A 27,915-nucleotide genomic window follows, 5' to 3' on the forward strand; every position below is an offset into this window, starting at 1 on the left:
AAAGATGAGATACCTAAATATAAATTATATTCCTATTGTGAGTTTAATAAACGCATGGAAAGTGCCAGATGAACTCCTAATTGGTAAAGAAAATGCGTAGTTGCACCTTACTTGGTTAAGGAATGTTAAGCCCTGGTAGTGCAGCACCATCAACAGGAACACCATCCCGCTCGATGATGCAGTAACAAATGACTGCCTTATATACTAAACACGTGATGTCATCATGTAGAAAGGCGTAAGACGTCACAGTGTGAACACTGTGACGTCTTTAAACACATGCGCGAAAGAATGCCATGTTAAAAAATAAAAAATGTAAATGGTATAGGCAAAAATGTAGGAATCAATGAATTGGTATAAAGCACAGGACCTTGATAAATTATAAGTCCGTAAGATGTTTATTCGGCGGGGACAGCCGGAGTTGGAACGTGTGTGACTGCCCCGATGCATGCAGGTATGGTAGATAAGGCTTTACAAGGGACCCTAGACGCGATCCCAAGAGCGGAAAGACACATACTGTTGCAGAACAAGGAAGGAAACTGGATTAAACCCAAAGCCCAGTCTATAGCAGGGTTATCTAGCCGAAGCCATGGAATGCCAAGTATAACTTTGTATGCAGGGGCCATGATAACGTCAAAAACAATGTCTTCGGAATGTCCCTCCGCGTGCACATGGAAATAGGAACGTCTGTTGAGTGACTAGACCGGATACCAATGCAGAACCGTCCACCGCACTCACGGATTCGGGTTGTGACTTTTCGACCAGCTCGATCCCTGAACTCATGGCAAAATGCTGGTCGATATAGTTTCCAGTGGCACCCGAGTCGATGACCACCGACACTGGGAATGAAAGACCGTTAGCCGCTGTAAATGTAACAGATAGATAAACTAACGTTGTCTGATTGTGAAGGCGAGAGTCCAAAGCTAGCCTTCCCGACGTATGGACTCTGTCTACTGTCGGGATCTTGCGTTTCGCGCCTTCTTCTTGGGTTTTTTGGTACAATCAGGAAGAAGATGCTCAGAAGAATCACAATACATACAAAGATTGTGACTACCGCGCTATTCCCGTTGTGCCGGAGTTAGAGGTCCTCTAATGCCTCCTATTTGCATAGGCTCAGGTACAGGGACGACTGCCGTAGGGGCCTCTGGAAGCAGAGGAAGGATGTTGGAACGTTTCTCACCCTTCCGCTCTGCCCTACGGGCATCAATCTGAAGTACCATGTGAGAGAGGCGAGCCCCGCGTCTCCACGGCAACCTCCAACGTTGGAGGAATGGATACGCACACCGCCTGAATTTATTTAAACGAGCCGTGCGCCTACAGCGCGGGGCCCGAAATGTTACAATGTTATCAGTCGTTAGACGTGACAGTGCAAGCACTGTGATGTCATAAAGCGCATGCGCTGTGTTTCGCCATAGAATGTCGTGTTAAAAACAGGTAAATACTATAAGTAAAAAGATGCACTAGTATCAAGTACAGGACCTTAATTTGGTTATCAGTCCGGAGAATGAGCAACAACCTTTTTTAGATACGAAACGTCAAAGTGTGAACACTGGCGTATATCTCGGACATGCGTGTAGTTACCTAGGATGCCATATTTGTAAATAAGATGCTTCAGAAGCAATCTGTAATGAAGCTAAACTCAGATTTGAAAATAAGGGAAAAAAAGTAGCTAAGCCCTATGAGAAGAAGGGTATTATGTCAAATTGGATGCCCATCACATTGTTTATAGCACAAATGCACATAGTTACCACAAATGCAGCTTATGTAAATTAAGTGTTAGGCAGCACTCTGTACTGAGATAAAGTTCCAGTTTCAAATAGGAAAAAAATGGTCTGAGAGTCAGAGGTCTAGGTTTCAAATAAGAATCTGAGAGTCGGAGATGTAGCTAACCCTATGAGAAGAAGGCTTCCAGGTCAAAGGGGATGCTAAAAAATGTGTATTGGAGAGGACATATTTAATTAGTCCCACTACTACGTTGGTAGGGACGATGGTTCCTCGCAAAAGAATGTATTTTACAAACCTCTCTATCATGAAAAGAACCCAACAACTTTGTAAGTATGTTTAGAAGGTAACTTGATATGAATCAAATTTTTAGAAATTAAGCCATCATGAGGTGGAAATCAATTTCAGAAATCATTTGCAACCAAAAGTCAAATTGTTTAGAACAAATGAAAAATTATACCCCAAACTTTTGAAATGGTCGCTCCGTTAGCTATGTGGGTCAGTAGGCTATGTGTTTGATACATGCCAGTTATCACATTTCGGTGATTCTGATAATCTGCCTCCTATGGAGTTCACATTCTAATTGTACTCTATACTCACAGTATGGACAATGATATTGCTATAAACACTTCTTATGGTCATGTACTTCAATATGGTGATTAATTAACCAAAAAATGTTTGGACAGAGAATTGATTTTTAATTAAGAAAGATAATCTTGGTAGACTGGGTTCTACAAATAAGGACCCAAATAAAAGTCTTTGTTGAGTTCTAAGGGTGCTAATGAGTCCAATTTATGAATCCAAAGTAATTCTTTTTGTAAAAGAAGATTTAGCTAGATCACCACCTCTGGGGAGCTGGTTAACAATTTTCAATACTACCCATCTCAATTGGGAGATGTTGTGTCTGTTTTCATGGAAATGTCTGAAGACCAGAGATTTAGCATTGCTGGTTCTAATATTTGATTTATGTTCCATAAACTTTATCTCATTTATATTTATTATTTATTTAGCCTTTCTGGCTACTTGTACTGTTGAACTGAAATGAAGGAAAAGAATGATTGTTGAGGTGTTGTCATGTAAATCTTCCTTATTTCTGTTGCCCCGTAGAAGAACATTCCGTTCATAATTGACTATTTGGGCACGGGGTGATGTTGGGGCCGGAATGCCATGCACCCACTCATCCAAAAAATACTGTGATATACAGGAGTTAGCCAGAGTTTCCAAACGTAGATTTTCTACCAAGAGCTACTTTTTGTTTATATATGTGCAGACTCATCATACACACATTATTAAGTGAGCACCCTTCAAGATTTTCATTCTTAGTGTTAGTTTTCTTCAAATCGGCTGAAACCAAGCTACGTCATTCTGGAGCTGAGAGATCCCATCTTCAAAGTCCTCAATATGCTACTTACCTGTTGATGTGCAACGATATACCTTCTCAGCTTCGCTGCTGATGTCTCACTGCGGAGTATCTCATTTTTCATCCAAAATGGTGTAAAAGAATCTGTTGGTTCTGCATCCCCCCAGGGATTCTTTATATTTTGCTGAGCATAGACATCCGTATTGGTGTGTTTTTTACTGTTACCCATGTTGGAGACCTTATGTATTTGAATGACAAGAGTCCCGCTATCTTAGCAGGGAAGCTGGAGATCCTCCTTTGCATGCCAGAGGTCCTGGAAAAAATGGTAGTCTCTGAACTCGTAGAGCGAGGAGGAACCTTAGGCAGGTCACTAAAGTATTACTTGCATGCCCTTTCACAACAGCTCTTTTGGTGTACCCTCTGAAATATTTCTCTGTACCGGCTATTTCGTTGAGTCAGCGCCACACCAGGGTCCCAACAATGGAGCCCTTGCAGATCTTCACCTCACACCAGCATTTCTATGATACACCTTCAGACTTCTGTTTCTGGATGAAAGAAGAGTGTGCTATGTGCATTATGTGAGTGGTGTTCAAGACGATCCAGGGGACCTTACATTAATGCTACTCCACCAACATTTAGGATGGACACCCTGCATTCAGACTGGAACACACAGTTTGGGTCGGCACTTGCTTAAAACATCCTCTTCCACTCCAATACATCTCTCAGGTGGTCACTGTGTATAGGGCAGCTTGCAACATGTTTTTATTATTATGTTAACCAGCGTTAGAGAGGCTTACATTTGGAGGTGTTCCAGCTGGCACAAGAGTTAATTAGGGATGCAGCTGTGTTGTTGGCTACTCAACAGCGCCCCATGTTCGAAAAAGGTTGGAAATCCTTCTTGACCATGAGACACATTGTACTCCATTCAGGGGTGCTTAATTCCTTATCCTGCATCAATTCCCATTTCCCAAGTGCTGGAGGTAAATACTCTACTTTAAGGTCAAAAACTGAATGGAGAAATTACCATAAGCACAATTAGCACCTGCGTCTATTACTCCAAATCCCCCTGTGAGTCCTAAAGGCTTTATTAATGGGTATTTTCATGGTCATACCCCCACTGTTAACCTGGTGGTAATTCTTCCACACTCTGTTGCCCTATTGGTAATATACTTTGGCAGTATTTCTCACAGTCGTGAAGCATATTATACTGAAACTGATCAACAAGTTTGTGGTACCTTGGAATCTGTAAATATGTAGGTTTGGAAAAAGACAGGATTAGTCCCAATTGTTATTCCTGGAGCAGAGATTGACATTTTCTATAATCTCTAGCATGTCAGCAGCACTACATCCGGGGTCCCTAAGAAAGCCTCGATATCCCCCTACCTGTTAAACCATCCCACAGAGTATTTGCATGCAGTTCCATAACCAATGAGAAGAGCACAGTGGAGAGGGTGCAAGCTTATCTGGTGCCCTTCTCTACCCTCTGCCCCTAAAATATAACCCTGCTTGTCTTGTTCCTAGCAGTAGGCTAAACTAAGGAACGCACGACTGGAATTAATGTATTCACGGGTAAGAGGTGAATAGTGGTTACTACCTTGAGGTGAATAGAGGTGAATGTCAGTTGGCTGAAGGAGGCCAACATCAGGAGGGTGAGCAAGGAGAAATTAAGAGGAGTCTGACAAAGTGATAAGTCTAACTTTATTGGACAAGGTTATTTAGAATGCGAGGTGCCCAACAGAATAAAGGAATGGACAAGGCAGAGAGGGTAGGAGAGAGTTAGACGTAGTATTAGGAAGAAAGGAATTATCCAAAGGGACAAATTAAATGAGGACAAAAGACATCTGGGGGTTAGCACCGGGCGAGGATGAGCTGCCCAAAGGTTTCAAGGAGTGGCATATTAAGAAAGGTGGTGGCGAAAGGAAAGGTTGTTAGAAGACTGAGATGAGGAGTTTGCCCAGGAGTTGTTGAAGAAGTTAGGAAGAGAGACGTCAACCACCCAGACAGCAAGGTGTGCCAGAGCAACAGAAGGTTTGACCTAGCTCTGTGAAGTACAACCAAATGATAAGCAGAGTGTAGTCATCCATTCTCTCTTCCTGCATTCCTTTTCTGGCCCATATCGAGCGGGCAGAGAATTGCCAGAGCCTGTATACAGAGCATTATTTCCTGCACAAATTGTGGGGTCTCCAAGAAGCCCTCATAGTGACAGAAACCCCACACTAGGAAGCCCAATCGACTGTCGGAGACCAGCAGAAGACAAGCCAGGCAACAGAGAAGACTGTTGCGAGAAACCTTTAATCCCAAGGTTGTGAATAGCAGAGGCCTGATTAATCGCCTCCTGCCAGGGATTGGCTGCATATACTTTGTACAGTAGGTTACCTGGGAAGGTAAACGAGTCAGCAAAGTGTGAGGAGCAGTCACTTTGAACTTTACTTTACCTTGGATGTAAATTGGAACTTAGGATAGCTCAGGAGCAACACATTTGTCTTGGAAGCAAGACAATGCATAGCAACACAGGTTTGTATCCAGGGCATGCGCTTAGAAACCAACTCCAGCGTTAAGCGTGTTATAAAAGAGCAATTATAATTATAAAAGAACAAATATAGTTGTGCTGGAACTTTAGTTAATTATGAACACCAGATTTATCCTGACAACCCTGTTTATTTTGCCCCACACTGTAATTAATTCTTAATAAACAACATGAAACTTGATATTGGAGTCCGGTCTAGTCTGTTGATCCCAGTCACTCTTGTGGCAGTAGTATTTGATGTGAGATTATTGGTCTATGCAGTGTGGACCGATCCACAGTTGGACCCTGTTCACATATGGTGGACCACACCTACTTCAAGCCCTGTGCTGGGAACTTGGGTGAAGCAAAAGGATTCCAAAGGATGGCACCCGCCTATCACATGCCTAGTTACAGCTCCTCGCATTCTTACATAGCAATGACCCAGTGAGTTTGACACTTCTGAAAATGAACCATCCTACCAGGATAACCAGAAAACACCAACGGACCAACTGTTTACCTAAAGTCTAGAGTAACAGGGCTGAGGTTTTCCTGTCTGATGCACCTCTCAAATGTGTTCTCCTTTCAAATTCGAGGTGCTAGCATTCCATAGAACTGTTCTCCCTACTGGCCTAGATGTCCTCATTCTCGAGGTGTGCGATGGCCTGATGCTTCCCATGGGCCTAGCACCAGAAGCGGAGACTGTGGGCCTCATTACACGTAGTGCGGTAAGGGTTTACCGGTACCGGTAAACCCTTACCGCCTTACTACGAGGTCCATTTGCGGGTTGGTACTTTAACGCCTGCTGTTTAGCAGGCGTTAAAAACCAACCAGCAAAGGGACGAGGGTGCTAATTACAGTACCGCAATTTGCGGCACCGTAATTAGCGCCTTCCCCATTCCCATAGAGCCCTATGGGGCAAAAATGGGAAGGGGGAATTACCGCGCCGCCAACCTTGGAATAGGGCGGTAATTCCCCTTTCCTCCAAGGTGGTGCCGGTATTTTACCGGCATGGACCAAGGTGCTACTAGCACCTTGGTCCTCCGCCTACCGTGTAATGAGATCCTGTATCTTGTGCCTATTCTGGATCCTACCAACAAAAGAATTCACCTGGGGATCCTCATCCTGAACCAATCATACAACTGATTTGGATCCTCTAGAGCAAAGTATTGGCCTTGTCTCTCCCGGAGCCCACGACTGGGGAGGGGGGCACATCCCACGACCTATGGAGTCCAACGGCGAAAATTAAGAAGGGGCTAGGAATATCCAAGGGGGGGTATGAGTTGTGGTTCAATGATCAAGATAACACCTCTGCGTAAGCTGTGAATGTCTGCTCAATACCCCTCGACATACGAACCATGCTCTTCACATACCCAATGAGGGGTAGCAGCTGGCCATGGCATGACATCAAAGCCGAATAAGCAAATGCCTTCAGATGATGGCTTCCACAGCTGAGAATTAAGTGAGAACCCCCCAGAGCAGCTACTTGGCCTTACTCCGAGATTCCTATATAAGCAAATAATGGCCCGTTTGCAGTTCTCAAGTTTGACAAGGTGGGACAAGTGGCGGGTCAGAAGAAGGATGCAGATTCTTGTAAGACATTTGAATTGTGTATTTATTAAAGAATATGATAATGCCTATCTGTCTCTCCTTCTATGGGGTGTTCCCTACCTTGCAACTAGCTAAGGTGCTCATCAGTCATCAGTTAATGTCTTAAAAGAATCTGTCCACCGTTCAAACTAACCCTAACAGACCCTACCACTATATTAACAACTAAAGACGGGAGAATGACTCCCTTCTCCTGGGTTTTGCTTCTCACAACTTTTATTCAATAGCTGATTTTCAAATAGTCTCTCGTGACTTCTTCGATCAGTTCATACTGTAAGGGTGCAGAAGTAAGAATCTTGACACAAGTTTGGTGGAAGTGGTTGTCATAAACTTTTATTTATCTCAATGAAAGGAAAAGGGTTTGAGGAAAGGCCTTACTGTCCCTAACCACTGAAAATTATTCTCCTGCATCAACAAAAGAATACTAACAGGAGGATAGCTCAGGGGCAACATGCTCGCCTTGGAAGCAAGACAACACAGAGCAACACAGTTTCGATCCCTGGGTCCGCGCTTAGAAAACTCTGGATATTAAGCGCGTTATAAATAACCTATCTTATCATATGATCCTGGTCAGGATGTCCGTCAAACAAAAATGTCCACTGTCCTGTGCCTAGACCAATTTCTGTCCTTTACACTTTTAATCTAACTAAAGGATGTCTTCTTAATTCCAGAAGGAGGCCTCTCTCATTCTGGATGCTGACCAAACCGCAGTTCTTCTGCAAAAGAATGTATATAATTCAATGTTCACTGTTCACAAGTTCAGCCAACTTAAAGATAACCCAGTTCTCTGCTCTCCTGGGGGGGGGGACCTCTTCCTGGGTTCCTGGTTACTCTTATTCACAAAACAGCATTCCTCAAAATTCTTCCAGGGAATTCCTCTTTCACAGTCCGATGCACAGACCTCACCGTAGACTTTTCCAACAGTGTATCAAGTATGATTTACTCGCCTGCCAGATTTGATTTCCACAACTCTCGCTCTCAGAGGTATTTGTGTTTTGGGCACCAGCCCACTGGTTATAATTCTTCTTGTTTGGAGGTGGGTCCTCGACCCTTATGCGTTCCACTGGTGGGCTTTACCTGCTTTCATCTGGGTCCCAGATCCTGTTCCTTTGGCATGGCGGGATCCTTGTCTCTTCATTACCACGTGTCCACTTGGTCAGACCTGCTCCACTCGCCTGCCAGGTACTGCCCCACCTAGGTGCCCTTTCAATGTTCGTATCTGCTTGTTAGTTTCTTCTCCTATTCCCTTGTGTCCCTCATAATGCGTTTATCAGCTTGGCACAGTTCATAATACATTTTAGATCCTCTTTCTTGTCCTCTTGTGGTCTTGGAGATGTTCTTATTGTGTTTATAAAGTTTGCATCTATTTGTATGCCTCCTTTTTAATCCCCTTAATGTGCAAAGTTTGTTTTATATTGCACAAGATTTCTTTCACCCCCTTGGGCTTTTTGGGAAGTTTTTATGAGCTTCCTCAGCTCCCTCAATGCCTCCCTGACTGGTCCAGGCCTTTCCCTACCTTTAAGAACTCTCGGGCGGTCGCTGGTCTCTTCGGGAGTTGGTGTGAGGCTTCTCTGCTCCTGCCGCGCTCAGCTTTCTCCTTCTCGCGGCTCTGCAGCTCCAGCGTCTCTCTCTCTCACCTTTGGCTGCCTGCGTCTCAGTTCCCGGTTGATTTTCGCTGGTCTGGCTTCCCTCGTCTCTGCCACGATCAGCTCCACCTCGCTAACACCTCCCAGGTATCTATAGCAGTCCGCGTCCCGGCCCACAGTCTTTGGGATCCTCGGAGCAGGACCTGCGCCTCCTCCCCTGCTCCTCCAGGGTTGGTTGTTCAACCACGGAATGAGTACTACTTCACTTTTTACCATCAGCCTTCCCTTTTGGCAGCTGTACCGCGTGTGTTGGTTCCGTGGTGGGATTTTGCCTTCTTTTTTTATCTTCCTCGCCACAGTGATATTCTGCACTAGGGCCATTGTCGCTAATCCCATGAACGTTTTCTCCTCCCATTAGATCCAGCCGCTGAATACCTACCCCAGGGGGACTATAGGGTAGCAGCCTCAACTCTCTGGCATCATGGAAAGGGGCCTTCCCCATGGAAGATGTGCAAAACCCTGGGATTCATCACAATACAGTTCTCTCAGTACTTCCTTGTGCTTTTCTTTCTTCTCAAAACGCGATCTCTTTGGCTGTAGACTGATTTCTTCTCCCTTGTGAATGGTTTCGGTTTGTCTTTCACTCTCCTATTGATTGTTTCTATAAAGAGTTATTCTTCCTTTTTCCCAGGGTAAGGTTATCCAACCTTTTTTTTTGATTCTCTCTTTTGAGATTCTCTTCCTTTATATTTGGTTCATGACCTTTTATTCTCTGCATTGCATTTGTCTTTTTTACATATTTAACAGTTCATCCTTCTCCTCAGGTTTTCTCTTATAGCTAAACTCTTTCTTAATGATGCTTTCTTTACTTTCACTGTGATGAGTATGTGTACTCTCTTAGTGATTATCATCCACTTCTCTTAGTATCTTTGACTGTGACGAGTATGAATACACCGTGCCTCCCTGAAACTTGAGGAGAACCATCTTCGGTTCCGGAAGCACCTGAAAACACTCCTCTTTGCTTCCGCTTTCTCTCCCCTGCTAAAGTCCTGGCTGTTACTGAGACTGCACTGGTTACCTGGCCACCCATCTGATCTCGGGCCCTAGCCCTGCCAGATGCATGCCTGCACTGCCTCCCTGGCAACCCCTGCACCTGGGTACTGTTTTCTGTATCCCTACAGTCCCCCCACTAGCACTTATGTCTGCACTCACCCTGCACTCGCCACCTGCTGGCTGATTATTTATCTCGTTATTCTATTATCCCATGCACTGCACTTTCCCTCCCCCCTGCACTGTTCTTCCTCCCCCTTTCTTTGCACTTGTGCGATCTGAATGCGCTTGGCCTAGTAAGATCATTGTCTGTCTTCCCTCTGTTCCCCCTCCCTTGCCTCGTCTCGCCTTGAAACACTTGTGTGTAGGCGCGTTATAAATGCCATATCATATATCATATCATAACGATTCTCAATCACTTCTCTAACTCTCACTGTTATATCCTTGTCATCGTGGCTGGGATGAGTATGAATAGTCTTATAACGATTCTCATTCACTTCTCTTGCTTTCCCTGTTATATTCACGCTATCTTGACTGGAATGAGTATAAATAATCCCATAATAATTATCCGTCTCCCTCCCCGGTCTCCCATTTTCCATGTTACCTGGGACTTTAAGGGAAAAAGTCATCAAGGTTTCTCTTCATTTGCGTTTGGGTCTTCTCCTTCGCCTGTCTGACTTATTTTCTTCCTTCAATATCTCGTACTCCAAATCTTTCTCTAGGAGGACCTTCCGGTATCCCAGGTACTGGGGCATTCACACGGTTAGAGCCGCGTAGTGGTTTTGGTGTAGTTGCAAGGAGCGCCAGTCCACCACAGTATCTTTGTGGTCACGCCACCACATGCTGCTTCTCTCTCTCTCTCTCTCTCTCTCTCTCTCTCTCTCTCTCTCTCTCTCTATCTCTCTCTGTGTGCCTTTCTCTCTGTCTTCTGCAGCCTCTCGTCTTCTCGCTTCCGCCTCCTCCTCGTCCCAGTGCTTAAATGGTGTTTTTCATTAAAAGGGATATTCATAGTTTCTGGTTTACAATAACACGCCCTTGTTCCTTCTTCATTCAAGTCCTTGTATAGTATGCCTGAAGAGGTAATGTTGGGGGGATCTATAGGGAGTTTCTCACAGAAACCGGACTCCTTGCTCCCACAGGATTGGGGGGGGGTTCTCATATGATGAGTTCCCACTTGCCTCGACCCCTAGGGAGGGTGTTGCAGAGCGTACTTACCTTCCTAGCCTCGGAGGCTGGGGCTACCTTGTAGAGAAGGGATGAATTCCCGTGATTCGTCCCAGACCAAACACTCATACTCAGACCTCAGCAAATGTAGAGCAAATACCTGGAACTAAAAGTAGACGAGAGAAGTCGGCTCTGAATATCATAAGAGATACTAGGAGCCATGCACGCCACTAGTATTTTCAACTGGAGAAGCTGAGATGTTACAGGGAAACATGTAGAGTCGTGAACTGGACAAAGACCTGGGAGGCTGAGAGTGGACCTAAAATGCCTTTTCACCTTTACTTAGCTTTCCTGAGTGAAAGAAATAGGAGGGGTGATTGGGATAGCTTGAGCCCAGGAAACGCCAAGAAAAATTACACCTATCCATGACAACCTATTAGTTCCCTCAAAGGGGTTGCTTTGGTAGGAGATATGTAATGAAGTCTCCTGCATAACTCTGGGGACATCTACTTGGGTGACAAAGGGGGAAGAATGTTTCCCCAATCTAGTGGATGATGGGCAGAGGAGTGCTGTTATGGGCATCCCCTGACCACCCTTACTTAGTCCCCGTTCTATGTCAGGGACTAGCCACATGAGACCATCTAGCGATACTGACTCTTGCGGCAAAACAGATCTCACAATGGGGCAGCAGAGCAGGAATGGAGAATATTATATAATGCTTTCTCTTCCTGCCAAAACCAGCCTTTCATCCATTCAGAATGCTGACACTTATTTGCAATGCCTCTTTACGGAATCAAAGGCCAGAGAATCAAAGACATCACAAAGTATATAAGTCATTTTTCTCTGAAGCCAGCAAAATTAGCCTGCATAGACATCAGAGGCCCTCAGATACTTTATGCAGGCCTGGCAACACGAGTTCATGCAGCCAACAGGGTCATTCTCCAAGGCGCTAGCAGGGGGATGGAAACCAGACACAGGGAAGCCCAAGCGACTGTAAGAGAACAGCAGAAGTGCCCCAAGACAACAAAGAGTGAATGTGTGGGGAAACCCTGAAACCAAAGGTTGTCGTAGAGTTTGTGCTGGGGCTTTTCCTGGGAAGGGAGACAAGCACCCACATTGAAAGTCATCTTGAGCTTTTAGTTTACCATGAACTTTTAGTATGTTGTAACATTTTATTATCCCAGAGCTTTACTTTCATTTGAACACCAGATTTATCCTGACCATTTAGATGAGTTGGGACGCTGCCTTTTTTTTTTGTTGTCCAAGACTGTAGTGAACGCTCAATAAACAGGAAACAGGACATCAGAGTCCGGTATAGACCTTTGATCCGTGGCACTGATGCAACCTCACCTAGAATGGAAGGGTAGTCCAATTTTAACCCTCAGATACGGCAGTTCTGCCTCTCCCGCAACAGCCAGAATAAAAACCCTTCTACCCATCAGTGATCTCCCACCTCACAGGTCAGCCTTGTTGTACATCGATAGCAGGGGAAATTAAACATTTGAGCTTCAAAGACATTATTGGTCTTGTGGGCTTTCAACAGGTTGGTTGTATTTGTGTTTTCTGCCGTGTCTGCAGCAAGGCTTAGCCTTTCTTATAGCGTAATACCGCAATATGTGTTTTGATCTGCACCATATGCCACCATTTCGCCCAATACTGCACTACTTAAACCAACATGTAAAGTCACGAATTGGGATAAGCAGGGGTGGTCCTTTTTTATTTCTTCTTTTTGTTAGTGCCACAGCAGACTATTTCTCATGTGTTTCCCTGTCGGGCTCTTTCTGCATACTGATCCTCGATGGCCTTATATACAACCGCTCCATCTGTTCGGAGAGAAGGTCAGCTTTTCATCAAGTCCCGACTATTGCCAAGAGAACATCACCTATTGGATAATTGGTTCTAGTTGGATAAAAGGATTCCCCAGAGCTTTGCCAATCATCCCTTGGGTCAAGGTCAGGGGTCAACTCATGCTGAAGTCAGGAATTAACCGTTCAGATGCCCACAAAGGGAAGAACCCCCAAAACGACTAAGTACCAAGAAGATTGCAGGCAGCAGACAAGGGAACAGGAGTGGTTTTCCTCCTTCAGAGTGTGAACCAGGGCCAAAAGCAATTTACCAAGCAAGGGATTGTGACCCAGGAAATGGATGCTTGTTCTCAGTGTGTGAATGCTGATAACTGCCACCTGTCATCTTCAGAAACACTTTCAGATGGGAGATGCAATTCCCTGAGAATGAGGCGGAATGAATGGAGTCTGCATGACTGCATATTGTATAACTTACATGGTGGGAAAGTGACAAACTAATTTAGTAGCTATCTCCCCGTACCTGCCGATAAGGGTCTGACGAATCGATCAACACTCATAGAGAGGAGGTGACACTAGGAGTTAAGAGCCAATCCTTGCACATGAATCTAAGGGAAGAACAACCATGTGAATCATTTCCCTCATTGCCACAGTCACACTCTTACTACCAGTATAAAAGGTGACTCAATTCTCCTGACAGTGTGGGGGTCAAACCAGCTTTCCGGAATAATGTAGGCTGGATGGTGATCAGAGAAACACCATCATTGTGACAGGAGTTGTGTTGGTTAGGCCAGGAGTACCCACCAGAGAGAATGAGGGAGGAGGGTCAAGGCTGAGTTAAGTAAGCCACATAGCTAGAAATGCCAGGTTAAACACCCAGGCTGTTGAAGACTTGCTATGAACCTGGGCCCAGACACTGGCAAGGGTCTGGCAAGTATTTACATGAAAGCTGCTAAAGCAGCTATGGTGACTGTATTCCCATAGCAGGTGTACTGAGACAAAGGCACTGTATCTTCAAGCCTAGAAGTTGAGTGAGTTTAGGCAGAGGCTCTTGCACAAGCCTTGACACAAGCAGTGATACAAGCTGTGCCTCAAAAGCCCAGGTAGGTTGGAGAAAATATTACCCAGAAATAAACATGTTGGGAAGAGACTACCTATTCCTTTTTCCAAGAGACCAAGGATAAGGAGGTTTGGTGGGGCACTGTAGCCCCCTGAGCCTGGGACTGACTTTGTTGGACTCTGACCTGCGCATGAAGGTTCATGAATACTAGTGTTTAAACTAGGGAATGGACTTTGGGACTCTGGGTATTAGGTCCTTGTAGAAAGGATTGTTTACAGATTTATTTTCTCCCCATCTGAACACGTTTTCGGTAGACGACTCTCTAGTTTTGTTGTTGTGGAATCCCCCTAAATCCACCTTACTGTCATGGTCATGAAGTCAGGGGCACAGGCATGCAGGCGTCGCATGCACAGGAGATCTGGGTGGACACTGTCCTGGCGCCTTTGGCACCAGGCTCATGAACAAAAGTAAACAGAAACATCCATTTAACACCAGAAAGCTTTTATTATGGACATAGCACTTCAGATGCATTAACCTTGAACATTCCATCCATTAAGCAGGATGCATTAACCTTGAACATTCCATCCATTAAGCAGCCTCAAGTGTATTCTCGGGTGTTGCTGCTAATGGATTGCCTTCGCACATGCTCACTCTCTAGGAGTGGCAGGGTGTGGCTGGTAAGCTGGCCCCAATGGGCGTGCCCACGATCTCAGCTATATAAGCTGACCCGATCCTCAAGACAGATGCTTTGCGTTATTCTGCACTTGCAAGCAGCGTAACGCTCACCGTCGCCTGAGGTCAGACTTACCTTTGAAGATCCTACTTCCTGGACATCCTGCTTCCTGCCAGCATACTTACCAACTGGGAGAAGCTGTTGTTACCTGTTCATCTCTTCAGCGAACCAAGTATTCATCTTTACACTTTCCGGAAAGCCGAAATCTTCATCTTCGCACCGCAGCACGACATACTGCATCGTGGACAGCACACACCTGCAAGGAAAAAAAGAAGACTAGGTTAGACATCGAAAAAACAGTCAGTTTAAGGTTGCGCTTCGCCATACTTCACGCTTTCCTCTCACAGCTGCATTGAGGCCGCATTTCCATCTAAGGGAAGAAATCAGAAGAGAGACAATATTGCAGGCATAAATAGGAGCAACATATAAAGACATTAAACAGAACGAACAGCATCACAGGAGCTCAAGAAAGACTTACCAATCATAAGGAGAAGCATAGTCGCAGCTGGACTGGACTAATCCTTATCAGGGATCAGTGAAGAAACTAGATCCCATTTGACGCGCCCCTACCAGAAGTAGCAGGACGGAGATCTTATCTTCCATAATTCACAGGTGAGCTTTATGGACCGGTGTATGCTCACAGAAACCGTACTTTGGAGTGAATGGTTCGAGAGGTACAACAATCACAGATTGGCGCACTCACTCTTATCTCCACGCAGGAGCAGTATCACCACGTACCACTGCTCACAGCTTTTCTACTAAGGGAGAGGCCAGAAAGGGGTGATTCAAGTTCAGGGAGGGCTGCAACCGTGCCCCAACGCCTCCGCAGAGACCAGGTGAGCGTAACACTTACCCTACTCGTCAAGCGAACCGCTTGGAGAGATTCTACGACTCACATGTTGCTCCTGCTAGGGAAGCTGGAGTATGTACATCGGAGCATGGCAGGAAAGAGGAGGCTGACTGATAAAGTGTGTTCTTGCCATTCTTTAATTGTGGAATCCTAGGATATACTGTGGGGATTATAGGACACTGCTGCTGGTTTGCTGTTCTTTTGTGCTATAACCCCTCTCACCCGCAGAGACTTCTGTGTCTTCATTGTTCCCATTACTGCACCTGTGACCCCACCTTTTCTTGTAAGTAAAACCTATGAAACCTAGATCTCTACAGTGAGTGCGTTCTGTTCCTACCAGCAGTGTGACGGCTTTAACCAATACACGTGTGAGAGCAACGCTGATAATTCATTAAAGGTAGCACTTTTAGGAGAAAATTGGGAGAGGTTGTTTCTCAAATTTACATCAGATCACTCAAGTTGTGGGAGAAAGCAGTATTGCTTGTAGTTGCATTGCATTCCTATTACGTCACATGCATGCATGCCTTCAATTTTGGAGAAATATGTAAGGTATGGGAAATAGGATATTGCATAAATTCATATTTTTGGGGACTCTGAAAAGATAATTGAGGATGCATAATTGTAGCATAGGAAAACGGAAGTTACTTACCAAACTGGTTTAGGCTTCCTTTTGAGTACTTCAATTGAATGCCCAGACTCCAAAGCCATGATTGTTGCTTCAAATCTAAATAAGCCCATATTACAGTGGACTTAAAAGCCAGAAAAGTAGGTGTTAAATTATCCTGAGAGTTGATGTTGCTTCCTATGCTGAGGGGTGGGCATACATACTGCAAATCACACTTGTATTGCTTTACAAGCACTTATGGTGCCTGTAACTGGAGGGCAATAAATACAAGAGTGTAGAACAGTGAGAGGTGAGTATTATTGGGAGATGTATCCTTCATTAAAAAGTAATGTGTTGACTTGTGAAGTGAAATGCAATACAGTGAACCATGAATGTATAAGGTTTTGTTTTCGCCGCCCTTTCTGACAGGCAGTTTATCATAATGTGAAGCCAGCGGTGCTTAGGCAGCAGCTGGAGAACATTAATCTCGAGCAGGATAAGGCAGAGGTGTTTGCCAATGCTTGGACCAATGCTGGTCAAGAAACCGTTGAGAAGTTTCGACAGAGGAACTTTGCGCCCAAAAAGGTAATCTGATTTTTACATATTTCAATCCATACATATGGCATTTTTCAGAGTTGTCAATTGTATAGTTTCTTGTTGTTACCTATATTCTGTGTGTTCTTCATAGGTTTAAAAACCACCTGAAAGTGTTAATAGAGGTTGCAGCATTCCCACATGTAATTCTAGTTTGTGCGTTGACTATACGAACATCAACTGGAAAAAAAGGTTCCTGGATAAAACCATAGCAGAAACTCACATTATGGAATCAGTCTGCTTGGCGATTTCCAGGTTATGCCAGGCTGAAGCATGGCATGTTTGTTCAGAAGCTTTACAAACTTAAAGATGCATATCTCAGGAAATTGAACAATTCCATTGTGGTTAATCTCAACCATGTTTCTAAAATTGCATGAATTGTTGCACTTGCATTTTGAAAGATTTAAACAATTACATATCTGTACCCTCAGTCCAAAAGTCATGCACCCACTGAAATGGCCGTTATTTACCACAAGTGCTTGCATATTCTGGACTTTACGGGTATGCAACAGGTTTTGGCCAGGCTGATTACCCAAAATTGTCCAAAATGTTTTTGTAAAAAAGTCAGCCTCAAAACACCAGAGATCACCTGCGGGATACACCGTGGACATGATTAACACAGGGTTCGAAATAGAGGTTCGATAATAAAGAGCAAAAAACAGCTCCTGGGTGTCAGACATAACCCAGTAGGCAGGAGCTACTGCTGTAGAACCAGGAGCGAGTACCCCCCACAATGAAAACCCAAGTAACACATGAGATGCACACCAACGTTTTGTCTATTATGTAGAGGTCCTTGCCATTCTGAGTGGCCTGAAACCCTCCAGATGTAAAGTTGTTGTTTGCCCAGCCACCATCACTAAGCAATGTGAAGACACTCTGATCCCATTTATCGCAACTTTCATCAACTTCTTCTCCACCGGCCCAATCCCCTACAGCCTTAAGGAAGCGTGGGTACTTCCCTTACTTTAAAAAAACATTGCTAGACCCTACAGCACCAAACAATTACTGACCTATCACCACTGTCTCCTTCCTCTTGAAACTCCTGGACAGGGGAGTATAGCTTCAAATTCAGCACTACTTGGAATCCAATCATATCTTCGGAATGCGTCAATCCGGTTTCCGACTGGGTTATGGCACAGCGTCAGCCTTGCTTGACTCAAAGAATCAACTTGATGACATCAAAGACGCTGAGAAGCCAGCTCTCCTACTAGATCTGGCGACGTTTGACTTGGTAGACCATAAGATTCTCTGCCAACACCTCTTCTGCATTTACCTTTTCACCTGAAGCCACAATGTGGATGTCATCCTTTCTGAGGAAAGATCCATCAGCGTATTTGCTGATAATGTCAGTGCACCCCCAGCACCCATCTCCTGTGGTGTCCCTCAAGGCTCTTGTGTCCCTCCCACCCTCTACAACATCTTTACTAAACCCCTCTTCGATCTCTTGGGCTCTATAGGTAGTACTTACAATTATGCCAACACCCAAATTCACCTGCCCCTCTTAGGTAACTACCGTGAAGATGCTGATACTCTCAACTAGTCTGCCTGACCATCAAGGCCTGGATGGCCTCACACTGGCTCTGCCTTAACCATGAAAAGACTGAAATCCGCCTCGTAGATCCCTCTGCGGTTCTCAAAAACCTTAACCCCCAATACGCCTCCTTTGCAATCGATGATATCTCGATCCCGGTCTCCTCCTTCAGTGAAGACACTGGGAGTCCATCTGGATGCCTCACTCTCCCCAACTTGCCAATCGAACGCCATTGCCTCCTCTGCTGCCCACATTACAAAACTGATCAATGCTTGCAGACCATTCTCATCTCCGAACATCTGTCTCACCATTGCGCGAGCCGTCATTGGTGAGAGTCTAGATTATTGTAATGCTCTCTTCATTGGCACGTCCAAGCAGAACATTCAAAAGATACAGGTGATCCAGAACAATACTCACAGAGCAGCCCTCAATATCCCCAGACAAGAACATAACATATCTCTGATGTCAGAAGCCGGGTACACTGGCTCCCAATACATGAACAGATTATTTTCAAGACATATCTATTACTCATAAATGCTTCTAAAACTCTACCTTGACTGTACCTGTCACAGAAAATGGTGAAAGCCCATTCTGCGAGACCGACCAGATCGGCCTACGCTCATAGGCTCACTATACCCAAATTTAAACAGGCGAAAACAGGCAGCGATGAGCTTCCCAGCCATGGCAGCCAAGCTATGGAACTCCCTTCCACCAGCCCTGAGAGCTGAACGACCATATTGGTCTTTCCGTCAGCTCTTGAAAACATGGCTCTTTATGTAGGTACTGTCCCTTTGTTCTCCCTCCTTACACCAAGTTGTCAGCACAAGTACTTAAGTATACAACCTTGTAATGAAACAGCGCCTTGATGCCCTAGGGCTTAGTGCTCTTTATAAATGCAAAAATAAGGAAATGGTTTGTTATGTTTAAATGTGTACTAGATGTGTCCTAATACTTCTTTATTAGCTTTTACAAATACTAAAAATGAATGTCATATATGCATATGTATAAGGAATGAATTGGTCCGGGGAGCAAAAAGTAGTTCTTGGTAAGCTAACCAGACTCTCCGAGGCTAAAAGCAGGAGCTAAATAGCTCCGAGCTAGCCTAATTTTTGAGCCCTGTGAACAGAAGGTGAATATCTAATTTAAAGAACTGCACATTGATTTAAGTTAGATGGAACGTAATGCCATTTTTAAGTAACCTGTTCATGCTTTCTAATTATTGTTAATTAGACAAACTCGTTGTTTAAAGTGAGTGAGTTGTCAAGCAATAGACTGAGCCAGCCGATAAAGTGGTCACCACAGTGTGTTCGTCAGTGCAAACACACAGCAGCCACATGTCTGAAGGCGAGCTAAGTACCTTTGAGTAATTGAAGAAATATGTGTAGATTGTCTGATTTTGTGAGCTTGAAGAAGGATCAACTTGCACCAGTGATACTGAAAGGTGTCCAGTCAAAGGATCGAAAATAAAGGGTCGAATGACCTTTTGCTCTAATACAAAAGGATAGAAAAAAAAGGATCACATTTTATTTATATCTTTTTTTTAGTTTGGGTTGGTAAAAAAAAGTGTTTTTAATAAAGAAAACAGGGGTTTGGGGGGAACCCCCCCGTAAAAAAAAATAAAAACATATGATCCTTTTTTTCGGTCCTTTGACTGCCGAACAAAAGGCATTCGATCCTTTTGTTTTTGAAACTTTGACCTACAACCATACTGAAACATATGCCAGAGCCAGCTGGATGTCTTCCACAGAAATGTATCCTTATTTAACAAATTCTATGAGGCTATAGTGCTGTGCCTCAAATAGATCATTAGAGCTGCCACCCACCCTAGCCAGCACCAGTATGTGTGTATCCTCTTTCATGCTGGGGTACCCCATTTCCTACATATGCAACTTCTTGTATTCATTGGGACTAAGAATATCATGTCTTATGAGCAATATCTACACATCTATGTACACATAAACATGTAGGTGGGTGTTCATCTGCACACTTTCCATTTTTGAAAAAGGATGTATTCTAATGGAGAGGCCATATTGCTCAGGAGGACTACTGGGTAGTTTGCCCCTACATGCAGATGTTACAGACTAGGTCTGTAATGGCCTCAGTGTATAAAGTATACAGAAAGAAAGGCCAGTGGAGTAAAACCACATACAGGTCAGTCCGACCCCCAAAGACAGAATATCCTAGAGGGTTACAGGAGCCCTAGAAACCAGAGTATTGGACTTTGTCAGAGGCTCAAGAGACACCCTCAAGAGCAAAGAAAGTCTGAGGCCAGAGGGGTCTAGAGAGCCCTATCAGAATAAGTGGATATATCAAAGGGAACCTGGAGGGTTAAGTCAGCCAAGTTAAGAGGAGAAACAAGGCGTACTGGGAGACTCCCTTTGTATACAATCGGAACAAGCAAGAGAACGACTTAACTGGTGGAGGCGGATTAAGGGAAGCATCCCTCCATTTAGAGATCAAAGACTTTTGGTTTCTTTAAAGACTTATATTTTTCCTTTGAGGAACCCAGAGAAAGACTGAGGAACTTTGGCATTGTGCTACAGACTGAGGAAGAAATCCTAAAACGGTTATAAAGAAGCCTGAGCAGAGGGCATATATTTAAGTGTTTTAAAGTAATAGGGCCAGGTACTTAACAGGTTTTGGACAGAGGACTAATTTTATTTTGACTGCAGCCAAGCACCCTTTGTTTAGTTGATAGGAAGGGAAATCCCTCTTAGCAATAGGGACAGATAGGCATTTTTCTTTTAAGTTAAATAAACACTCTTGAAGTGATGTCCTTGAGTCAGACTCCTTCACCACAGTCAGAAGAATGGAGTAGTCTAGTCTCCGAAAATGGTGGAAGGAGCCTTTCATCCAACCCTTTCCAATCAACCGTTTGCTATCGGACATGCCCCATGTCAATATATATACTATCAGACTTCCTCTTATTTTGCATCCAGCCTCAGACACATATCAGGTGGCAAGTCAGTCGAGATCCCTGTTATAGCAGTCATTGTTAACGCAATTTTCAAACCAGAAGGAGCATACATTCAAACATAACGAAACCTATATGTCAGAACGTGGGTTGAGGAGAATGACATGCGGCACAATCCTCAGCATATTCAGCATTCAATCTCACCAGTCTTGGAGGTGTATAATAGTACTCATCTGAGTATTTAAATTAAGTAGTTTGAGTAGTGAACTGGAATGTGTTTTACATGGCTAGTGGCTAGTTTCCATTGCTCATCTGCGAGCAAGTACCCTAGGTTGGCCTCCCACCAGCATCTCGCTAGCATAAATGGAGTACATAATGAAACTGCTAATTTGTACAAAGTTGAAACGGCTTCAACCTCCGGGAGTTGGCTCCCCCACAGCACTTCCCTAGTACCTGGGCCCATTCTTCCTTCTATACCTCCCCCCTGCATTTGTTATGCCCCTTCCCTTGACCGTTCACTTACCACCCCATGCCCCCCATCTAGCACATTCCCTCCCCTCTACAACCACACATCTTGTTACTGCACTTTGTGAAAAACCAGAGTGTGTTTCACTGCCTAGAGGCATCCTTTACTTAGGTGGCCATGGCACGGCAATCGTCTTTGGCTCCAGACCCTGGGGGTGACAAGTGCCAGAGGATCACCTGGATGCAGGGTCCTCGGGGAGTGGGGGAGGAATGCCTAATGGCAAGACATGGTATCCCCCTATCCAAATACCCCATGTCCTGTCCTATTTTATAGGATATTCCAACTTCCCAGATCCCCCCCCCTTCCTACACAAACACTGAGCCGAGGAAGAGGAGGTCTGAGGCTGAAAGGAGTACCACCCATGCAATGCATTGGACATGTCCCACTAATAAGATCAGGCAGGGTCAGGCACTTGATCTTAATTACATACACCTGGTACCTACTAGCTCTCCCCACATGGCTAAAAGGTGGAACACTGAGACACACTCAAAGCAAGGCGGTGCACGAGAAAGAGCAGTACTTCCAGGGTGATGGTGAACCAGGCGGAGCAGAGCGACAGGCCGAGAGATGAAACCGAGCTATGGAGAAACCTTGGATACCCCGGCGAGAAATCTTTACCTCCGAAGTGCCTTGAGGGTTGCCCAAAGAAGCCCCGCTAGAGAGAACAGACAAACCTCTTTTGTATTTTAAGGATACCAGCCACCCTCCCGCGTGTACGGTAGAGTTGGGGAGGTGCAGCAGTAGTTGGTATCAGCCTTGACTTCAGGATCAAAGCCACGAAAGGAGAAAATGAATTGACACAACCAATGAGTTGATGAAAGCAGTGAAAGTCCTGTCTGTGTTAAATGAAACTGGTCGGCAACGGTATCTGATGAATGAAGGTTGCGCGTGTGCCGATAAGACGTGAGAGAAAGCAAAGCATTGTAAAGAATTGTAAATTAAATATACAAAATAACAGAGGCATTCCGACGAAAGAAAATTGCCCAATTGAAAGTCTCTGTGAAATGTCTGATGCCGTAGAAGTGGTGGGAATAGAAAGAAACTGAGATGCAAGATTTGAACTGTTAGGTTTGATACCGGCAGAGGGAAACCTGGATGTGAGAGATGTCTTTGAACTGTTAGGTTGGATCCCGACAATGGGAAACTTGGATGTGAGAGATATCTTTGAACGTTGAAATAAGTACTGGGCACGAAACTACACTGACCAAGAGGCCTTGGTGTAGGAGAGAAATAGTGATGTTTGAGGAAAGAATGACAAAGTGGTTATGCCGAGGTAAGAGCAAAAGCCCTGCAGTTTCAAAAGTCTTCGACAGCGGAAGGAAAATGAAAGGAGGATTGAGCCCGACGGAGGGAAGCTTATGAAGGTGTGATTAAAGCTTGGGGAATGGAACCCCCACAAATTGTGTTTGAAACGTTTGAGCCCGGCGGAGAGAAACCTGTACTGAATTGTGATAACCAGAAGGAAACAAACTTTTATTGAACTGTATTATAAGTTAAAAGGTGACCTGGCCTGGAGTGAGAGAAAGCTGATAGGTCCAGCGGATAAACTAGTGACTTTTTGTGGAAGGCCAAGTGGGCCCTGGTCCACGAAAAAATTTGCATCTTTGTGTCCAAGGCTAGAGTGAGTGCTAATATCCAAGTGTGCCATCTTACCCCGTGCTACAAAACGTGGGGAATGGAGTTAGCTCAGCCATACTGACATTTCTTTTGAACACTGATTTTTCTTTTTTGCATTACACATTCCCTTTACACATTTATTGTATTAGAAAGAGGGTAGGCATTAGGTTTATTAGTATAGGCCATTCTATTTTGACTAAGGACTGACTAGGACTGTATTCTCTTTTTGTTTGATGGTCGATAAAACTTCCATCTTAGTTATAGGACAAGATAGGAGTTTTCCAACCCCTTTTAAACCATCAATAAAGGTTTTGAAACTTGCAGCTCTTGTGCCAGTGTCTACTTTTGATACCATGCCTCCCTCACAGTTTACACAATCCGAATGTCACAAGGCCTAGTAGGACCATTATTATTGTTTTTCTCTCCTGTACCCCCTGCCCCCCTTTTATCTTGTGGTGCCTGGAAACACAATTTTGCTGTATAGTGTGCCTTATAAATATTGAATGAAGAATAAAAATGTAAATCTCAGATTATCTGGGAGGCCTTCAGAAAGGCCATTAAGAATAGTTTCTGAAGCCACGTAACTTGATGTACCAGAGAGTGTGCATAGAAGAGCTCCCGACTACCTCAGTCAGCCTCTCAGGCATGATAAATGATCCCTCTGGAAAAGTGTCCTCTAATCGCATCTATCCTAAAGAAGCAAAGCCCATTACAAAAGTGGCTTCGAATGTGACTTGAATTCCATCTTTTTAATAGAAAAAGAAATGTGAGGAATAACATCTAGGTATTCCTAGTCGTCCTTGCAGTCTCCAGCAGGCACATACTGCTGTATTAACTGAGTTTATGTCAGACATCCTGCCTTTAGGGTGTTATAGTTGAGCACTAGCAATAGATAGTTTTTTTTGTAAAGGTTTTTTAAGTCTCAAGTTATTTGTGCTATTACGTGATAGGTTTCATCTAGGCCTCCGGATTTCAGTGTCTCCATCCATATGTCCCAAGTAACCCTCTTATAGTTCAAACCCAAACCATTCTACTTCTAGGTGTCTGAGCCAGGAAATAATGGAGACCAGAGGTTTTATTGGCATGTTAATGAATAGATGTAACAACTTACAAAACACAAGCATGCAAAGAATAGAGATTCTACCTCATCCTTCTATCTGTTCCGCCAAGAATTTCAAAACTCCCAAATGACCAAGGGCATTAAGATTTCTTGCATGTGCATTGAATGTTGTTGCCACTGTAAACCAGTTTTGAGTGATTAATAGTGACACCCAGAAATATTCCCAAAAGGAGAAACTTTTTTCATAATATGTGGAATTTTCTTTTTGTTGTAATGATTTGTTTATTAGCATTTTGCAGTAAGTAACAAACATACAATTCCCCCCAGCCCTCCCTTCCCCGCATCTCTATCCCTCCTCTCGAGCTAGCACACCCGTACACTCAGTATGCCAAAATACGCCCCTTGAGTCACTGCCTCGGTGGGAACATCAAACAAAGTCCAGAATCCTTATATTCTGCGGTCACATTCTTAGCCGGTAGTCCGCCCGAACGTATGCTAAAACCACCCCCAGTCCTCTCTACATTTTGAGTAGTCCCCCTGGATGCTGTAAGTGACCCATTCCATTGCTAGAACGTGCCAAATCTTGAATAGCCACTCATGGAGTGTCGGGGCAGCTCTGCTTTTCCATTTCTTGAGCCACCACCAGTAACACAGGCAGTACCATTACCATATATGCCTTGAAATGTGCTCTCCTCTGCAGGCCTTTTCTCGTTCCCATAAGCCCAGCGTGCACATCCCCATCCCCAGCTCTGGGTGTATGGTCGTCATTTCTTTGATGGACTTCTGCACCCGCTCCCAGAACGGTTGTAAGGCAGGGCACGACCACCAGATGTGGGCCCAGCCTCTACTGCAATCTAACGTTGCCCCCAGGAACGGGGATCAAAGCCTTTCTGGTGTGTAGTGCCATTGGATGAGCACCTTATACCACACATCTCGTGGCTGAATTGATCGGGCAAGCTTGGGAATGTTAGCCCACAAGAATTCCCATTCATCCGGTGAAATTCGCTGTCCCAACATTCTTTCCCATTTCCCCATGTAGGACCTTGCCCCCTTCACTATCCCCCTCGGTAATTATGACATATAGTGCAGAGATTAAGTGCAAGTCCCCTGAATGGGATGTGATGTACTTCTCGAGCGCTGTGAATTGTCTGCTTGCGGCCAGCCTTTTTTCTGGGTGCATCACCCAGTGCCGGAGCTGGTAGTATCAAAGGCGCTCTCCCTTGGACCGACAAAAGATCTGCTTGCACTGCTCAAATTACTTCATGTCTCGTCCCTGCATGATGGATGAACTTTTAAATCTGTTTCCTTATCATACAATAACAAGTAATCACAATACGTGGAAACAAGACGAGTGGTGTTCTAAATATGCCAACCTCTATGTGCATATTGTTCCTGCAGGGTACATGCCCAGGGCTCAATCACCAACGCAAACAAACAAGGCGATCCCAGGCAACCCACCAGGTGCCCCTTGTGAGAAGTAAGGGACATGACCGTGTTTCTCTCTTTCTAGCGATAGGGTCATTATTCAATAATAGCACTAATAACACAGGGGAATGAAATGGCCAGTCTTTAGATTGAAACACTTTTTCAATGTCCAATACAGCCTGTGTGATAGAATGCCATTTGTGAGGGGGCGCAATCCAGAGCTTTTTAGATTTTTTGCTATGCAAAATGATGGTGGTTTACGCTCTCAGAAAGTGTACTCTTCTAAACAGACTTCACTTTCCAATGCTCCAGGCTAAAAAGTATAGTGAACATGTGCGTTCTGCTGGTCCTTGTCTATTGACACAACAGCACTACAATGCAATGCAATTTGGCAATGTGGCAGCTACCGAGTGACATGTGCCTTCTTAAAAAGGTGTTTTGGAATCAAATCAATTCCAACAGCTATTGGCTTACTTTCAAAGTACTGGCACCCATGTTCAAATTAAAAAGTGTACTCTGTATAGTTGCACACCCTATTCTGAGGTAATGTACAGAAGTTAGGAGATCTTTAAATGGTGGTCTTGGGTGCAGAGGAGGTAACGCTACCCTGACACGGAGTAGGAACGTATAGAGAGAGTACAAAATGGTGTCCAAAGAGACTTGGACACTCCCGTCCCGTGCACACCTTTGTGCTGAATAACAGCCAATATGATGTATACAAAACGTCAATATATGTATATTGGTAAAACACAGTTAACAAATAACAAACTGTACATAGCCACTTTTTATGTTCAATTCTTCTTTTATGTTTCAAAATATGAAGCACAATGCATTTCGGGATAAACAATTCCCTTCATCCGGTGCAGATCAATGAATCTAGAGGGTAGTAAGAGTAGTAGTGGGAAGGGCCGAGAGGAGGAGGGAGAGTGTTTAAGATTAGGAATCAGAGGAGCAGACTGGGGTCATTGAGGGAGAAAGGTTAGAGAGTAAGATGTAGATGGAGAAACAGAGAGAGAAGGTAGAGGGGCAGGTGCAGGTAGAGGGGGAGGGATATGAGGAACATCGCGGAGGGAAGAGAGTGGTGATGGAGGGAGAGATAGCGACTCACAAATCCTGGGCAAACTCAGCAGCCACCTAAAGATGGATAGAAAAGGCCCCTGCCATCAGGTTTCCCAATCAAGATTAGAAAGACTTAAATAATAGGGGGCAACTCTCCCAGGCCTCAGAATGCAGCACCCCGACCGGCTGCAGACAAGACGAGGGGGCCCTGTGGCGCTGTGCTGCTGCTCTGGATGGACAAATTAATTTTCCCTGCTATCAGCAGTCTGCTGAAGTCTTAAGCGACCATGCTGCAATCTACAGCAGAAGGCATTGCATCGGATGGCTTGCTAACATGAAGTGATGACGAAGAATAGGGCAATCCAGTATAGACCTGTGCAGACCAGGAGGACCCAGGGCCTGAACCCCTGCTCTGACAGCAGGTAAGCATGCACCAACATGTGTTTTCTCCCTCTGTCCCCACAGGCCATCCCCACCATCCTCGGGCAACGCCAACTTCTCCTGTTCTGGGGTGAGGACAGGTGCTCCGTGGCACAGTAAGTTGTGCATTTGTAAAAGTTTTATTCTCGCAGCGTGTGTGCCCGCTCCCCCTCCCTTGATCCCGGTTGCTTCCTTGTTGTAGACTCACCCTCCCTCCCACCGCACTCCCATTGGTTGGCAGGCCCCTTAAATCGCCCACCTAAGGCACCCCTGCTGTGGCAGCCCCCTAGGCTAAGGACAGCTCCAGTGGTGTCTGCTGGTGTCCGCCATGGTAGCACGTAGCCTGCAGCCATCAACCTGCTGCAACTGATCAGATAAGTTGAATCTGGGTGTGTTGTATTGTGCTGTGCTCAAAAACGTAGACCTTTTCCCTTTCTAGGAAAGTCATATCTGGATGTGTTGTATTAGGTGGTCAGTCAAAATCTCGAAAAAAAAATTTGAATGCCAAAAATGTTGAAAAAAAAATCTCCCAAAAAAAAAAGTCGAATTACTCTTTTTTAATTATATATTTATTTTGGGGACCGGGATAAAAAAAATGGTTAAAAAAAAAACAAAAAAAAGGGGGGGTTGGGAGGGAATCCCCCCATTTCGAATAAAAAACGGCATAAAAAAATGATTTTGACTTTCAACTTTTTGACTACAAACCGTAGGTATTGTGCTGTGCTCAAAT

At 44.6% G+C, this 27,915-nt stretch overlaps 1 protein-coding gene across 2 annotated transcripts in view; it reads left to right on the top strand.

Annotated features, from left to right (window-relative positions):
• The window catches only part of COMMD10 (COMM domain containing 10), a 1,364,001-nt gene that overhangs the window by 225,615 nt on the left and 1,110,471 nt on the right, over positions 1 to 27,915 (top strand). For both annotated transcript variants that reach the window (XM_069625537.1, XM_069625538.1), the window contains exon 4: positions 16,469 to 16,624. In XM_069625537.1, the coding sequence (XP_069481638.1) occupies positions 16,469 to 16,624 (156 nt within the window). The remainder of the gene's footprint in view (positions 1 to 16,468; positions 16,625 to 27,915) is intronic.

Source organism: Ambystoma mexicanum, chromosome 6p (genome assembly GCF_040938575.1).
Source record: "Ambystoma mexicanum isolate Mex_15411 chromosome 6p, UKY_AmexF1_1, whole genome shotgun sequence".
Taxonomy (NCBI): Eukaryota; Metazoa; Chordata; class Amphibia; order Caudata; family Ambystomatidae; genus Ambystoma; species Ambystoma mexicanum.